Here is an 18,471-nt window from a genome sequence, read left to right on the forward strand (position 1 = left end):
CAATAGCCATTATTCCATTATCCCTATTAGTTCCATCTTCCATCTTCAATAGTCCTGTTAAGTCCAGTAATTTCAGTGTCCAATCTTCCATTATCAGTATTCCATAATAATCTTGCTGTTGTAGCCATAGTCATATAATAAGAGTCTGATGGGAATTTCCTCTATCCCAAATATTTTCTTGCCATCCATTCTAAATAAGTTGCTGAAATACTGTTGTAAAGTCATATCTGTGTTCTTCTTTTTTACAAAATGCACTGGCTCATCTCTTAAGAGTTTTTCCATTGTCGCATGGCTGCAGTTAATTCCATAGATTTTCTCTATATCAAGCTCCATCACATCATTCCAGTCCAGAAGATTATCCAAGCCATTGATAACTTTATCTCTAATATCTTCATTAATTTCTTCAGAGATAACGTTAAATTCCAAACAGTAGATTTTATTTCTAAAATCCATAAACTCCAGATCTTTTTCCAATTCCACATTTGTTCCAATCTCCAGGGCTTGTATCTTCCCTTTATTTTTTCTTTTCTCATCTCTGATCTCATTCTCCTCTCTCACAGGATCCCCTATTTCTTTAAACTCCTGCGTCATTTTGCTCAGTTCAATTTTCAGCTCCTTACTACCCTGTCGCAGGGTTTCTTTCGTTATCTCAATCTCATCCATTATTTTCTGAAACATAGTTACTTCCAGATTCTCAGCCACTTTCTTGATTGCCATTTTTAAAACCACGAAAACAAAGCAAAACAAAAATAAAGAAAAACCACTTCTTATTTCACCAACAATTGGGTTAATATTCCAGGCTTGATGACATCACAGTATAAACAGAGCAGCCTGCCTTATCTCTCTATGTTCAAGAATGCAAAACAAATTTAGTTCCCAGCATCAAAACAGTTAGTGGCGTCGTGAAGAAGCAGATTCGTCAAAATAAAATAGACCAAAAAGAGAATAGTCCCAGACAATATAATATTCCTTGGAATAGAAATCAGGAATAGAAATCCCTCTTCTGTGTATATCTTTAGAATGCACTTCCAGGACAGCTTTTTGCGACAGAAACAGAGATAAGCTGTTAATTTCGTGAATAACAGAGAAGAGTTATAGCTCACCCAGAAGCTGTCCAAAGCCGATCAATCTGACAAATCTCCTTTTGCTGCAACAATTTAAACCAAGTAAAAAAAATAATAGAAAGAAGGGTGCTTGCCTGTTAGTCCGTTCTCTCTTTAAAGAAAAGATAAACGTATCGCTTAAGCAGATAGAGCTTGTTAGGAAGTCCGTCCGGCATTGTTGGCTGGACCTTATCTCATAAATTAATGAAATCCAGTCCTCCCAACAAAAACAGGCTTTTGAGGTTGATCTCTACGTTTCTCCCTGCCCGGGAGAAAAAAATGTTCTGACTGATTTATATCTGAATAAGCTTCTTTTGAGGCGGGAGCCCGTCCCAAAAGCAGGCACAAGCGAAGTCACCCTTCCCGGAAGTCCTGATGCGAGTCTGTTTGGATGGGGGGCTCACCTGGCTCACCATGTGGCACAGGACACCTGTTCAGTGATGGAATCAGGGCTCAGCATAAATGTCTTGGAGTTATGGGCCATCAGGCTCGGCCTGAGGGCTTTCATGTTAGAGATCAAAGGAAAACATCTCCTTACACGCACCAACAGTTCTTCTGCAAAGGCATATGTCAACAAACAAGGGAGCACATGATCGAGGGGTTTAATGCTCGAAGCGGAGTGTCTGTTCATATGGGCAGAACAACATCTGGCCTCCTTGAAGACCGAACATCCCTACTTGGTGAACCATTCTTGTACCTGCAACCCCTGTCCCCTCAATGCAGCTTATATCAATGAAAGAAATGTTAGTAGAAACCTTCAAAGAGTGGATGGCTGCGATGGAAGAGAAACTTACAGCAGTTACCTCACAGCTTGTATATTGCTGGGATGGCATCTGCAGAAATGGACACAGGGATTCACCATGAAAAAAGGATTTAAAAACTGCAGGAGAATAAGAAAAGCTGATGGACCTTGAAAACGGTGCATAGATCAAACTTGTGTTTATGTGGTTTCAGAGGAGGAGTTGAAATGAATGATGTAAGTGACTTTTTAATAAAATGGTTTACAACCCTTCTCCCAGATCTTGAATTAAAAAGGGAGGATATAGACCGAACACACAGGGCAGTTAGTCCCAAACCTAGGGAAGGGGCTCCCCCTAGAGACTTTGTTATGAGCTTTGCTTATTATGGAAAAAAGGCAGAGATACGGAGATGCCTCAGAGAAATAAAACAGATACAGATCTTACAAGACTTAACCCTGGAGAAGCTTAGAAAGAGAGGTGAATTTAAGCCATACTCAAGCAAACAGGAAGCAGGAATTCTCTGTCAAAAGGACTTTCCATTCAAGGTCGCCAGGTCGAAACCCTGGTGATGGAGTGGAACGAAAGGATCACCGGGGCGTTAGACCGGGTGGCTCCGAAACGTCCTCTCCCCCTGAGCAGAACTCAGTTAGCACCGTGGTATACACCACGGTTGCGTACTCTGAGACAGGAGGTGAGACGACTAGAACGCCGGTGGCGGAAATCCCGCTCCGAAGGTGTCTGGACACAAGTTAGAGCAGCAGTAACTGCCTACCAAGTGGCAATAAAGACAGAAAAGAAGGCTTTCTTTACTGCCTCTATTCTGCAGAGTGCTGTCCCAGGAGGTTATTCCAAGTGGTCCGAAGCCTGGTCAGTCCAGTTGCTCAGGAACCCTTGGGACAGTCAAAAGCCTCCTGTGACATTTTGGCTAAGCGCTTTGCTGATAAAATCGAACGCTTATGGAGCTCGATCCCGTGCGCCGTGGATACGGTAGATGAACCAGAGTTGGCCAGTTGCACGCCGGTATGTTTGGATCATTTTCAGCCTCTCTCTTCTGAGGATGTGGACAAGGTGCTCTCAACTGAAAAGCCTAACACCTGTCTAACTGACCCTTGCCCATCGTGGCTCAATATGAGCTGCAGAGAGAAGTTGGGTGAGGGGATTAAGGCGGTGGTAAACACATCCTTGAAAGAGGGTGAGATGCCATCAGCCCTCAAGGAGGCAATTGTTAAGCCCATCTTGAAGAAGTCCTCCTTGGATCCCCAAGTTTTTAATAACTTTCGCCCAATTTCAAATTTACCATTCTTGGGCAAGGTCATTGAGCGAGTGGTGGCTAATCAGTTGTCGACACATTTGGATGAAACGGATTACTTAGATCCATACCAATCGGGCTTCAGGACTGGTCACGGAACTGAAACAGCCTTGGTCGCTCTGGTAGATGATATGAGGAGGGCATTAGATAGGGGAGAATTCACCTTTCTTGTCCTCCTTGACCTTTCAGCGGCTTTTGATACTGTTGACCACAGTATCCTTTTATATCGCCTGGAGGGATTGGGAATTGGAGGCACTGTATTACAGTGGTTCCGTTCCTTTCTCTCTGACAGGTACCAACAGGTGGCATTGGGGGAGGAGGTTTCAGACCCTTGGCCTCTCAATTGTGGTGCGCCACAGGGTTCTATCCTCTCTCCCATGCTATTTAACATCTATATGAAGCCGCTGGGGACAATCATCAGGAGATTTGGGTTGCAGTGTCACCAATACGCGGATGACACTCAGCTCTATCTCTCGTTTAAATCTTCACCAGAGTTGGCTGTGGAGACCTTGTCCAAGTGCCTGGAGTCTGTGAGTGGGTGGATGGGAAGGAATAGGCTGAAACTGAACCCCGACAAGACCGAGGTACTACTCGTGGGGGACAAGAGAAGGTTGGGAACTGTTGACCTGAAGTTGAATGGGGTGAGTCTACCCCTGAAGGACCAGGTCCGCAGCCTCGGGGTTGTACTTGATTCCAAGCTGTCCATGGAGGCTCAGATTTCGGCAGTGAGCCGGGCAGCCTGGTATCAACTACACCTTATACGTAGGCTGCAACCCTACCTTTGTGTTCATCAGCTCCCACTGGTAGTACACGCCCTGGTCACCTCTCAATTAGATTACTGTAATGCGCTCTACGTGGGGTTACCCTTGAAAACGGTCCGGAAACTACAACTTATACAAAATGCGGCGGCTCGACTACTTACAAACAGTCGTCGCCGGGACCACATCATGCCAGTGTTGTTCGATCTACACTGGCTTCCAGTTGTTTTCCGGGCCCAATTCAAGGTGTTGGTATTAACCTTTAAATCCCTATATGGTCTCGGCCCAGTTTATCTAAAGGAGCGCCTTCAACGCCACCAATTATGCCGCCTGACAAGATCGGCCACACAAGGCCTTCTCTCAGTCCCGCCAGCCAAATCAGCTAGATTGGCGGGAACTAGACAGAGGGCCTTTTCAGTGGCGGCCCCCACCCTCTGGAACTCCCTTCCACAAGATCTTCGGCACGTCTCTTCCCTGAATATGTTCCGCAAGGCCTTAAAGACCTGGCTTTTTCAGCAGGCTTTTGAGACTTCTGGGGAGGCTTAATGTTCTTATGATCGAAACGCCTCCTACCCGGTATTGTTGTTATCTTAATTTATATTGTTATATTGTATTTTATTGTATTGTATTTTGCTGCATTTTACTATATGTACGTTGCCTAGAGTGGCCACCGGCCAGATAGGCGACACATAAATTAAATTTTATTATTATTATTTTATTAAACTAGTGGTAATGAAGGGAACATCTTTATTAAGTGCAACAACATTAAAGAAGGCAATGGAGCTCTTAGTGCAGCTGGATATTGACCCTCTCCCGCAAGCTCATCATTCAGAGCAAGCAGGTGGAAGAGATGAAGAAGAGACAGGGGAGATGTCTGACACTGGATGGGGATCAGCTGCAAAAGGACAGCAAACAAGGAGAAACCAAAAGGAAAACAGTAAATCAGACTTTCAACAGGGCCAAGTCACTCCCTGCGTTCTAAGTCAGCATAAAACAAGTAAACACTAATACTGAAAAAGGAACTGAATATCAATTTATTATCCCAGTTGTCTGTAATGAACAGAGAGAAGAAAATAAAGATGCCCCTACAAATTTATAAAGAAAGGGGATTTGAAATCTGAAATTAGCAATTAGGTATTTTGATTTATGAGGGCATCAATGGAGCAAATGTAGAAACCCAAAGGGTAAATGAATTTCCTCTTGAATGTGCTTAATTTTACAAATACGCATTTAAACCTGAAATGTAATCCTAGAAGCAGACAGTCTAGGAATGGGAACAGACTGATGTTCTCATGTACCTTCTAAGGAGGAAGTTAGAGTTAGGTTTTAGGAAACAAATAGTAAGGAAATTTTTGTTTGCGTTTACTTTCAACCAGTACTACAGGACAAAGATGGTTTTACTAAAAACAGAGAATTGATTTAATGGTTTATAATATCAGCTATGGCGGACCTTAAAGTAATAACTTTAAATGTCAAAGGTATGGGTGATCCAATTAAACGTAAAAGGTTAACAAATTATACTTGGGAGATTGGAACTTAATATTTTTTTCAAGAAACACATAAAGCAATGCAGAAGGAAATCTTATGTCATCATAGATGGTTTGATTCATAATATGTAGCAAGCGGTTCCTCCAAATCTAGAGGAATTGCAATAATATTTGATGCCAATTTTGATTTTAAGGTTTCTAAAGTTCTGAAAGATAAAAGTTGGCATTTTATTTTTGTTCAGGTGATATTAGAAAATAATAGACTATTAACAGCTGGATCAGTCTATGCCCCTAATTCAAACCAATTGAAAATATATATACAATGCTGGGAACATTGTTTTCATTTGCGCAAGAAGTAATCTGGGGGGGGGGATCTTAATTGGAACGTTTAGGGAAATTCATTTAAAGATTCAGAAAAGGCCAGATCTGGCAGATCATTACAGAAAGACACCTGTAAACAATTTAAATTGCTCTGTATATTAAAGGAATTGGGTTACACGATGTATGGAGCAAATTCCATCCTCAGGATAAAAGTTAAGCATTTCATTCAATCAGTTATAATTTGAAAACAAGGATAGATTGTATCCTCGTTTCCTCTTATCTCCTGTAGTCAGTAACAGACTCTGATATAGGCCAGATAAAAATAACTGATCATGTGCCAGTAAAGGTAAGACTGAGATTGCAGAGTCTCAATCGTGCATCATTCTCTGGGTCTTCCCCTCAGTTTTGCCTACAAACCTATTGATTAAAGATAAAATTCAGGAAACAATACAGAATTATTTTATGGAGAATAAGGCTGGGATATCAAGTGGGTTTCTATGGGAAGCTAAGAAGGTGTACTGAGGGACATGAATTAAAGAATATAGTATTTTAAGAAATAACAAGGGAAGACATTCAAAAATTGGAAAAAGAGATAGAAGCATTGGCAAGGGGATATAAAAGAACAGGATCAAACATGAAATATAGACAGGTAGAATTTTTTTTAAAAGGGAACTAAACCTTTCCCCAGAGGTTCCTGGAAGACAGTCATTGGCCTTGGGAATGGCACCTCCTTCTGGGTCAGCAGGCAGGGTCCACTTCAGAAGACTTCACCCTGGGAAAGGGGCCATCCCACTCTCCCCAGACCAGCCCTGCCTGCTGCAGCGTTCGGTTGGGTCCTGCTGAGCTCCATAAGGGCTCAGTAGTTTCAATTTCTCTTTTAAAGAACTTCACCCTTTTATCATTTTTTCTTTTTCTTTTCTTTCTTCTTTGACCCCCTCCCTCCCCCCCGCCAGCCGTCCTTAGCTTAGCACGGGAGCAGGGATTCATTTAGGCGCATCGGCACGAAGAGGGAGGCTTTTTCACAGCGGGACGCATCTCTCCCTTGCAGAGGCGTGTCCGCTACCCGAGCAAGCAGTGGCTGCTGCTACTGCATCAACTTGGCTTCCCCCCCCCCACTGGGCGTTGAGCGGGGAAGCCTGATTTCACAGCTGTGGAAGGAGGAGCGGCTTTCTTGGCCTCCCTAACCCTCCCCATAGGATCAGGTGGGGTCGCAACGCACGGCAGCACCATGGAGGAGGCAGACCTAGGCTGCTTCTCGGAGGAGCCTTCAGCCATAGCCTTATTGAGGAGGGGTGTGGCCAGGTATCGGCGCCAAACGCGTGCAGCCTGCAAATGGAGAGGGTGAGTACTAATTCTTTGCCCTTCCCAGGGGAAGAGGAGTTTCCTAAATTCCTGCATTGAGTGAAGAGCATAGTGGCCAAGGAAGTAAAGGGAATAGGTTCCTTACGGCCCTGTGTCCCCCCCCTCTTGTCAAAAGAAAAAGAGGAAGCCTTCCCAGAAGAGGGCTCAGGCAAAGAGGATGTGAGTTAGGTCCCCTTCTCCAGCTTCCTCCTCCTCTTCCTCCTCTTCATCCTCCTCTTCATCCTCATCTCTCCATTCCCTCCCCTCGTCTTCCCAGTCAACCCCAGAACCAAAGGAGAGGCATGGCAAAGGCCACAAATGCTCTTCTAAACACAAAGCCAAGGGGGAAAGGATTACGAAAAGGAGACATAGTAAGGCAGTGGTGGCTGCTTTAGGGCTACCTTCAGATTCTCTGGGGCAGTATTCTTCGGAGGAGGGGGAGCTGTCAGAGGAAGAGCTGGAAGCCCCCCCTTCCAAGGGCAGGCTTTTCCAGGCCAAATATTTTCCACCCTTAGTAGCTAACGCTAGGCGGATCCTGGAACTCCCTGAAGAAAATGAGAACCTGGAAACACCAACGCCCTCTACTTCAAAAGGTTCCAGATCTGCTTTTCCGGAGGGTCGACCATGCATGGCCAACCTTCCCTTTCTGGATTCCTTTCATGTTTTGTGGAAGCAGGAATGGGCGAATCCCACAAAACATAAACCGACACATAGGCTTGTCGACAAGTACTACTCCTTCCCAGTTAAAGTGGTGGAACAGTTGAGAACTCCAGCTGTGGACCCATCTGTGACTGCCTTATCTTCATCATCAGTCATTTCGTCCGAGGGAGAAGGGGGCCCCAGAGGCTCTTGCGACAAGTGTGTGGAAGTGGCACTGAGAAGGGACTTTGAAGCAGAGGCAGCTGCTTTCCGGACTTCAGCAGCTACATCTGTGATGGCAAGGGCTTGCAAGCTCTGGGTAGAGGAGCTCGTGTCCAGAGAGGATGTTCCCAAAGACATTAAGGACGGGCTGAAGAAAATCTCTATAGCATCAGCCTTTCAAGCAGACGCTTCCAGGGACACCCTGCAGTTCAATGCTAGAGCAATGGCAGTCAGCACAGTATCACATCGCAACAACTGGCTACGAAGCTGGGAGTTGTTTGGCAAGTTAACCCTTTAGCGGGTCCAGGTTATTTGGGGATCCTCTGGATAAGGTGCTGGTGGAAACAAGATACAAACAGAAGGCCCTCCCTCATGCCAAGAAGGACGACCGCAAGTACAGGCAACAACAATCCTTTCGGAACTTCAGACCTTTTAACAAACGGCGTTCCTCTGGATGCTACAAGTCACGCTGGGGGAAGTTGGACAAACCCTCAGGAGCATCCATCTTGCACGTTCGACACACCACCTCCTACTCTTCCAGAAACAAATTCCAGAAAGGAACAAAGAAAGACCAGTCCACATGACGCCATGTCTCCAGCCCCACAGGGAGCCATTGGGGGCAGGCTTCTACAGTTTGCACACGTGTGGGCAGAAACAACAACAGACAGATGGGTCCTCCAAACAGTTTCTTACGGATACTCCTTGGAGTTCTCCAAACAACCAAGAGAGAGATTCATAGCCACACCAAGGTCCAGGAACCCTCACAAACATCAGAATTTTGCCGCGGCCGTCAGTCACCTATTGACGATACAAGCTATAGAATCGGTCCCGAATCAGGGGCAAGGGAAGGGGGTGTATTCAATTTTCTTTCTATTTTTGAAGAAAAATGAAAGTACCAGGGCGCTACTCGACCTCAAGTGGCTCAACAAGAGGGTGGCTTACAAGTGCTTCCAGATGGAAACGCTGAAGTCCATCTCGGAGGCCATCATTCAGAACGACTGGATGGCATCTATAGAACAGTCAGAGGCCTATCTTCATATACCTATCCACAGGGAGCACAGAACATTCCTGCGTTTTTGCTACGGTCAGAGCCATTTTCAGTACAGGGCACTTCCCTTTGGGCTTACCTCCTCCCCCAGGGTTTTCACAAAGGTCCTGGTGGCTCTGGTGGTGCATCTGAGAACTCTGGGGGTGAGGGTGCACCCTTATCTAGACGACCTATTGGTTAGGGCCCTGTCAAGGTTGCAGTGCCAGAAGGATGTGGAAACCATTCTGGAGTGCCTTCGGAAGCATGGATTCGTGGTCAACTTGGACAAGAGCATGTTAGTTCCATCACAGGTGATTTCGCATCTGGGGGTGGTGATAGACTCAAGCAACTTCCGGATCTGGCTCAACAAAGAGAGGGTCTCCAAGATTCAGGCTCTAATGCAGCAAGTGGTTGCGTCAGAGTCAACAGACTTGATGATCCTGGCCAAGCTACAAGGCATGCTGGTATGCTGTCAGGACTTAGTAAGCTGGTCACGGTTCCACTCCCGCCCATTGCTCCAACGGTTACTTCTATTTCAACGCCAGATCTCCCAGTCGAAACACATGATGATTCCACTTTTGCCAACCCTATGCCAACAGTTGAGGTGGTGGCTGGACTCCCACAGACTGACACGGGTGAGTCTGCACTCTCCAGTCCGCAAAGTGGTGACGCCAGACGCCAGCATGGTGGGCTGAGGAGCACACCTGGAAACACATGTGGCTCAAGGTATGTGGTCAACCAGCGAAACCAAATGAAGCATCAACTGGCTAGAGCTTTGGGCAGTGAGGTTAGCTTTGCTGGTTTTTGCTCCGCACATCCGGGGATGTCATGTTCTTGTTCGGACTGACAGCGTTTCATTGAAATAATATCTCAGTCATCAGGGAGGGACCAGGTCGAGGACCCTGATGGAAGAGGCACAGCACATCTTCAACTGAGCAGACCTACACTTGCTGTCCCTGCAGGCAGGACACGTAGCGGGACTTCAGAATGTGAAGGCGGATTGGCTCAGTCGGACCACGATCTCTGACCTGGAGTGGCAGTTGCATTCCAAGGTTTTTCGTCAGGTGACCAAGTGCTTTGGTTGCCCGATCATCGACCTCTGCAGACACTCACAATGCCCAGGTAGTTCGGTTTTTCTCTCGGTATCAAACCCAAGGGACACAGGGACTACATGCCTTAGTGGTGAATTGGCCTGAGGGCCTGCTGTATGCCTTTTCCCCCCTCAATCTTTTGCTTCAAACTATCAGGAGAATCAGAGTGTTGAGGGCAGAGGTAATTCTGATAGCGCCCTTCTGGCCAAGAAGGCCATGGTTTCCAGAAATAATGCATCTGGTCTTAAGGAAGCCATGGATACTGCCTCAAAGGGAGGACCTGTTGAGACAGGGCCCAGTGGTTCATCCCAGGCCAGAACTCTTTCAACTGACAGCATGGAGGTAGAGCGGCTCTTGTTGATGGAGCTGGGTTTGTCAGGGGCTGTGTTGGACAATTTACTAGCCTCCAGAAAGGCTTCAACTAACAGGACATACTGTTCTACATGGAGGGCCTTCCTTCTCTGGTGTCAGATGAGGGGGAGGTACCTGTCGTCCAGGAACATTGTAGATGTCCTGGGGTTTCTTCAGTCGGGTTTGGACAAAGGTCTTAGCACCAACACAATTAAAGGACAGGCAGCAGCCATTGGCAGTGTGTTAGGGTGCAGGGGAGATTTTTCGGTTTCTTCACATCCACTTTTTAAATGGTTCATCAAGGGGGTGGGCCTGCAGAATCCCCCGGTGGTCCATCACTTCCCCTCATGGAATCTCAACTCGGTCCTTACAGCGCTCATGAGTCCTCCTTTTGAGCCATTCGCCACATGTAGCTTGAAGTTTTCAACTTTGAAGATTGTGTTCCTGGTGGCAATTACCTCTGCTCGACGGGTGTCAGAACTCAGGGCTCTCTCTTCTGATGCTCAGTTGTGTATTTTTCACACGGATAGGGTAGTCCTGAGGACAGACCCCACCTTCATTCCTAAAATCAACTTTCTCTTTCACAGAGCTCAGGAGGTGGTTTTGCCATCATTTTGACCAAAGCTCTTCTTTCCCTAAGGAGAAGGCATGGTATACTCTGGATGTGCGTAGGGCTCTGTGTTTCTACTTGGACAGGACGTCAGAGTTTAGAAAATCAGAAGCACTGTTTGTATCTTTTGGAGGGACCTCCCAAGGAGGTAAGGCTTCTCCCTCCTCAATTTCCCGCTGGCTTAAGGAGGCAATAGTCCAAGCATACCAGTCTTTGGGAAAATCTCCTCCGGGGGGTTTAACAGCCCATTCTTTATGGGGGGCTTCTACATCAGTAGCATACAAGGGTAGCTTTCCCATAAGGTGGTTCACACCTTCGCTAGGCACTATAAAGTGGATTCATGGGCCTCTGCCAATGCGGCCTTCGGGTGAAGAGTCTTACAGAGGGTGGCTAAGATGTGACCTGCATTACCGGAATCCACCCCTGTTTGAGGGCTCTGGTATGTGCCAAGGCCAATGACTGGCCTCCAAGAACCTCCAGGGGAAAATGGAAATTCTTACCATGAATTTCTATTCTCGGGGGTTCCTGTAGGACAGTCCCCGCCACTTCATTCTGGGGGTTTTCAGGCTATGCAGGTCGGGGGTTAGTGGCTTCTGCCAGCGCCCTACATGTTAGGTGGTAGTTAGTGCCACCCAGGGATTCCCTGGCACTTTCTACTCCTCTCTTCGGTTTTTGTTTAAGTCGGGATGTCGTAAGGATGGACTCCGACATTCAAGTCAGCTGATCCGGGGGAACGAAGGGGTGCTCTTGCTTGTCCAGCCGGTCGGGGGAGAGTGGGATGGCCCCTCCCCCAGGGTGAAGTAATCTGAAGTGGACCCTGCCTGCTGACCCAGAGGGAGGCGCCATTCCCAAGGCTAATGACTGTCTTCCAGGAACCCCCCGGGAATAGAAATTAACGGTAAGAATTTCCATTTTTTAGACACAAACAAAGTAATGATTAATTTACTGTACGTGAAACAGAAATATTACAAATACGGAGGAAAGTGCTGCAGGTTATTAGTCCAAAGAAGTAAAAAGAAAAGGAAAAAGCAAGAGTATATTATATACTTGAAAAAGATGGAACTAATTTGTATTCTGCAGTAGACATAAAGAGTTCATGAATTTTTATAAAAAATTATATAGATCTACAAAACTCTCTTCGAAAACATAGCTAAATTTTTAGATTCAATAGTTTTGCCACAAGTACTACAGGAGGACAAAGAAATTATATCAGAGGAGGCGATAGAAGAGGTTATAAAGCAGTTAAAACATGGAAAGGCTCTAGGTCCTGATGGGTACACTACAGAGTATTATAAAACATTTTAAAACCTCATTCCCTATTTAGTGAGATTATATAATGGAGGGAGCCTCATTACCAAGAACGTGGCTAGAATCAAAAATTGTTACAATTCCAAAGCCATTTAGGGAATCAAAGTTTACTCTTAATGACCAATCTCATTAATTAATCAACACCATACATAGAGACAAAGAAAATTATTGCAATAGTTATTATATAGAAATAGAAGAGGACAACAAAAAGGGAAGAACAAGAGCCCTGTTCCAAAAGATTAGAGAAATTAAAGGGAAATAAAAGGAAGATGGAAGCAAAATACACTGAAGAACTCTGTAAAAGAGATGCAAGGATGACAGATTCATTCATAGAGGAACCGTATAATGAAGAACCAGAAATTTTAGAATGCAAGGTGAAAGCTGCTCTTAAAATACTGGGAAGAAACAAATCACCAGGAACAGATGGCATACCAATAGAGTTGCTATAAGCAACTGAGACTGAATCTGTCCAAATTTTGACAAAACTTTGTCAAGAAATAAGGAAAACTAAACAATGGCCCACAAACTGGAAGTGTTCAATATATATCCCAATTCCAAAGAAAGGGGATCCCAGGGAATACAGTAATTATCAAACTATTGCCTTAATACCCCATGCAAGTAAAGTAATGCTCAAGATTCTATAACAAAGGCTCTTGCCATATATGGTGCGAGAAATGCCAGACGTCCAAGCTGGATTTAGAAAGGGAAGAGGCACCAGAGATCATATTGCAAACATACGTTCGATAATGGAATGGACCAAGGAATTTCAGAAGAAAATCACCCTGTGCTTTATAGATTACAGCAAAGCTTTTGACTGTGTAGATCATGAAAAATTATGGAATGCTTTAAAAGAAATGGGGGTGCCACAGCATCTGATTGTCCTGATGTGCATCCTGTACTCTGGACAAGAGGCTGCTGTAAGGACAGAATATGGAGAACGATTGGTTCCCCATCGGAAAGGGTGTGAGACAGGGTTGTATTTTATCACCCTATTTGTTTAATCTGTTTGCAGAACATATACGGAAAGCGGGATTGGACCAAGATGAAGGAGGTGTGAAAATTGGATGGAGAAATATCAATAATTTAAGATATGAAGATGATACCATACTACTAGCAGAAACCAGTAATGATTTGAAACGAATGCTAATGAAAGTTAAAGAGGAAAGCACAAAAGCAGGACTACAGCTCAACGTCAAAAAGACGAAAGTAATGACAACAGAAGATTTATGTAACTTTAAAGTTGACAATGAGGACATTGAACTTGCCAAGGATTATCAATATCTTGGCACAGTCATTAACCAAAATGGAGACAATAGTCAAGAAATCAGAAGAAGGCTAGGACTGGGGAGGGCAGCTATGAGAGAACTAGAAAAGGTCCTCAAATGCAAAGATGTATCACTGAACACCAAAGTCAGGATCATTCAGACCATGATATTCCCAATCTCTATGTATGGATGTGAAAGTTGGACAGTGAAAAAAGCGGGTAAGAGAAAAATAAACTCCTTTGAAATGTGGTGTTGGAGGAGAGCTATGCACATTCCATGGACTGCGAAAAAGACAAATAATGATGAAACTGAGGTTATCATAGTTTGGACACATCATGAGAAGACATGATTCACTAGAAGAGACAATAATGTTGGGAAAAAGAGAAGGGAGTAGAAAAAGAGGAAGACCAAACAAGAGATGGATTGACTCCATAAAGGAAGCCACAGACCTGAACTTACAAGATCTAAACAGGGTGGTTCATGAGAGATGCTGTTGGAGATCACTGAAGGCACATAACAATAACAATAAGATATTTGCCGCAGTAATGGCTAATAGGCTAAAGAAGATATTAACTAAGGTGATTGGCTTAGACCAAATGGGATTTGTCCCTTATAGACAAATGGCAGTTTCTATTCATAAAATAATAAATATTATTCATTATAGCAAAATGTTGTCCTCCCCTCCAGCAGTACTAGTCCTAGATGTATTTAAAGCATTTGATTGTCTGGAATGGAAGTTTCTGATTGTGGTAACAAAAATTTTGGCCCAAAATTTAAAGGGTTGATGAACATATATACTTAATTTCTAAGGCTAAGATAAGGGTAAATAATCTGGTTTGAGATTCACTGGGGGGCAAACTAAGGGTGTCCTTTGTCCCCCTTTTTGTTTATTTTAGTGTTAGAACCCTTAGCAATTAGATTGCGACAGATGTGGTAGGAATAAACATAAAAGATAGAAAGTATGTGATAGAGCTTTATGCGGATGACATAGTAATTACAACTTCAGATCCTTGGAAAACAGAAAATTTGAATCCTTTGAACTAGTTGCAAGCCTCCGAGTAAGTTTTAAACAATCAGAAGCCTTATGCTTTAATATTCCTCCTAATGTTGAAAAATCATGTTCAAGATCCTAGGTATCCCGCAAGCACAAATACTTAGGAGTACAGATCACTAGAAATTTGAACCAAATGTATGAAGAAAATTATGGTCAAGTCTAGCAGAGTATTAACAAAGATGTGAAAAGATATTGAGCGCCAACAAGACTTGGGCTTGTCCTCTAACTATGCCTCAATGGACAGAGCACTACAATTCCATAAATCTGCAAATTATCGTTTTACACTCTCGGTGCACAAAACATCTCAGAGCTTTCACATTGGCACGTTTTAATGTCCTTCCTTCTGCTGTCCTGGAGTGAAGATACAAGAAAAAAACCCTACTACAACCATAAGTGCCCTTGTGACGCTGGAGAGGTGGAAACAGTGATCCACGTCCTCCTACACTGCCCATTCTATTCTGATCTACAAAGATCTTTAATTGTACCTCTCCTGTCGAAAACCCTAGGACAATCAGACACATTTTATGTCCTCCTACTCCTTTCTGATCAAAATACTTTTATCACCTTGCTGCAGCGATCAAAATTCGCCACGAACTGAGTCTAGCCACCTTGTAATTCTTGGTTGTTTTGTTTAGTTTTTTGGATTTTATAACTATGTCTTTGACAGTTTTATAACTATGTCTATGTCTTTGACAATTCTGTTTTATAGTATTGTGTTTTAACAATTTTATCTGATTACTTCATGTTGTTCATTGATCGTAACAATAAATATTATTATTATTATAAGATGTGAAAAAAATCCAACTTTACTTTGATGGAAAAATTGGCTCTGATAAAAATAAGTATAATACCAAAACGCACCTTTTTATTTCAAGTTCTTCCAATCGAGTTCCCTTTAAAGTAATTACGTTTATGGTCATGATAGATAAATCAATTTATTTCGGGGCAAAAAAAGAATACGAGTTAGTAAAAAAAAAAAAAAGATTTATTCTTAATTCCCAAGTGGAGGATGGGGAATTCCAAATTTAGAAATGTATTATTTGGGAAATCAGAAAGGCTATATTATCCCGTTTATATTAGGAGAAATAAGTAAGCATTGGGTAGAAATAGAAATGATGTCAAAAGATGGAATCCCAATAAATGTCTTCCCCTTTCTTAAAAATAAACTCAGATCATTGAATGAAATGGAAAATAATTTACACGAGCAGTGTTTAAGACCTGGAAGAAAAGGGTAACAGTTTTACTTCCTACGATGTCTCCCGATTCCCTTGGCTTACCACCCTATGCTTTTCAGTAAAATCGTATGTATGATGTTAAGGGCACCACGCCAAGAGATTATATAATCTCTGTGATTTTTATCTGAACGGAATGCCCATTGGAGAAGATAAGTTAAAAAATCAACTACAGGAAATCCCACTCCCATGATTATTATGGGAACAAATCAATTTTTTTAATAATCCAGAAATAAAAGAAGCTACAACACGCAGATTTACCAGATTTGAAAAATTAATATTTGCATATTCAGAGGATTCAAAGGGCCTGACATCTAACACATATAAAATCTTGGTTGATGATAAAGGAGAAGATCTATCAGAATTAAATTGTGGTGGGAAAGGGAACTTGGAATTGACATAGATAGGGAAGAGTGGGTAACAATGCAATAAGCCACCACACTGAACATTTGCTGCTAAACAGAGAATTGTCTCTGAAAATCAGTAATATCTGACACCTAGAAAAATAGCATTGATGAATCCAGGAACATCTTCAGTGTGCTGGAAGGGGTGTCAAAGAACTGGTACGTATATGCATATGTGGTGGGAGTGTAAAAGAAAAACTGCCGATTTTGGGCATCTGTGATTAAGGAAATTGAACAACAAAAAATCCAAATTAACCCAACCAAAAATCACATTGACACCACGGTTAGCAATATTGAATTATTTCTGAATGAAGATCTTAATATTAAAAATAAGAAGTTGGTAAGCTTTTTGTTGGTAGCAGCAAGGATTACTATTGCACAATCTTGGGAAGACCTTAAAGGAACAAATATAGTTCTTGGTATAAAACAGTTTGGGATATAGCTCTACTTGAAAAACTAACAGATAATTTAATGAGAGGAAGAGGACAAAGTAAAGGGACTAATTTCCTTTCACTATGGTATGATTTTATCAATTACATAAAACTACAAGATACTCCTGCCAATGGCATATACATGGATATGGTACTATTATTAAACGATTCAACAAATGAAAGGATAGGAATGATATTCAACAATCCTGCAGGAAAGAAAAAGAAAGGGAACGGTATTAATGTATGAATTAAAATTGTATTAATATCTACTATGGATAATCAAAATGTAATCTTTATAAGCCATATGATTATGATCTGGTTATGTTTATATATTTTTTATTTTGAAAATGAAACAACAAAAAAGAAGAGTTATTGTTCAGTTTAATTCTGTGTAGATTTGGTGAGATGATTTATTCATGGTTGCTCATCCAGGCCTACTCCTGCAAAAGAGGCTGAGCCCTTCATTGTACCTCATTGACTGCTTGATTTTAAGTAGTTTGCCAGGGTCCAAGCTTGTTGCTGTCATCCTTCTCCCAGATGGCCCTGAATAGAGAAGGAGCACACCTACTATTCAGTGTTCCTGAGATATCTTGTAAGAGTGGAGACAATATCAAATGATACCCTGTCTCTGCTAATCAGTTTGCTCATTATCTATATTTATGTTAAACCTTTTAGTTTATATGTTGCTTTGGTTCTTTACCTGTTTTGATATGATTTTTCTTACCTTTACACTTAACAAATTCTATGCTGTAGTTCAATTTATTTTGTTTTAGCAATTTATATTCCACCCTTCATCAAAAGTCCTCAGGGCAGATAGCAACTTCTAAAACGCAATATATCAATCAGTCTAAATACTCTCCTCAAAATAACTAGGTCAAAGATCTTATTTTACCCATAAGCCTCACAGAAGCTGGCAGTGAAAGAAACTGGGGAATTACAGAACATGCTCAAAACAGTTCAAACTTACTGTTTTCTTAAATCTAAACTATACTATGGTCTGAAGACACATGAGGCCAGCACCTTGCTGGAGCTAAGCAGGTCTAGATCTGGTCCGTGCCTGAATGGGTGACTGTGTGGTGCCATGATGGAAGAAAGGTAGGATAGAAATATGAGACAATAAATCAGCATTATTGTAATGCCTTCTGTAGGTTAAAACAGAATCCAAAATGCTATTCTGTTGAATATTCCTGTGTACTTAGTGATATTACCTTCTGAGCTCAAATACAACTAACTTACTAGCATACATCATTAAAATTACAGTATACAAAAAAAGAGCACTAGCAAACCACTTTCACCCTTTTTGATCAGAGTTAAATGAAAACTAGTCTCCAAGCAACCAATAAAACACTAAAACATGAAATCAAACAGAGCAGTAGAATTCCCAGATAATACAACATTGAGCAATAAAATTGTATTGGTCACCCCTCCTTCCTCCCCCTCTCCCATCTTTTTGTATTAAAAGATCCCAACTAATCTCATCAAAAGAAAGTGGATTTAGCAAGCATGCCTGGAAAAAGAGCTCTATAAAGTGGACACGACCACAAAAAAGGTATTAGTCCCAACCTGTTGTAGTAGGTGCATTTAAGTTATGTATGTATTATATAAGTCTATATAGTTAAACTGTTTTGCCCCCTTCAGAGTTGAAATAAAATGTACTTTGAAAAGACAAGTGTTCCTGTACCCATTCTTCCCCTCCAGGAAGTCTGGGCATACAGCCAAGATTGTAGCTCTTAAATCAACATCTGGGCTCACTCGAAAATATTGAAGAGACTGGGAAA

At 42.6% G+C, this 18,471-nt stretch overlaps 2 protein-coding genes across 5 annotated transcripts in view; both read left to right on the forward strand.

The window, feature by feature from the left end:
- CRIM1 (cysteine rich transmembrane BMP regulator 1) overlaps positions 1 to 18,471 on the forward strand; it is a 269,320-nt gene that overhangs the window by 137,827 nt on the left and 113,022 nt on the right. The gene's annotated exons all lie outside the window — the stretch shown is intronic.
- On the forward strand, positions 7,137 to 13,399 carry LOC133383639 (uncharacterized). Its single transcript, XM_061624695.1, has 2 exons — positions 7,137 to 11,897; positions 13,320 to 13,399. The coding sequence occupies exon 1, from the start codon at positions 8,293 to 8,295 to the stop codon at positions 9,640 to 9,642; it is 1,350 nt and encodes a 449-aa protein (XP_061480679.1). The 5' UTR covers positions 7,137 to 8,292; the 3' UTR covers positions 9,643 to 11,897; positions 13,320 to 13,399.

This window comes from Rhineura floridana, chromosome 4 (assembly GCF_030035675.1).
Source record: "Rhineura floridana isolate rRhiFlo1 chromosome 4, rRhiFlo1.hap2, whole genome shotgun sequence".
Taxonomy (NCBI): domain Eukaryota; kingdom Metazoa; phylum Chordata; class Lepidosauria; order Squamata; family Rhineuridae; genus Rhineura; species Rhineura floridana.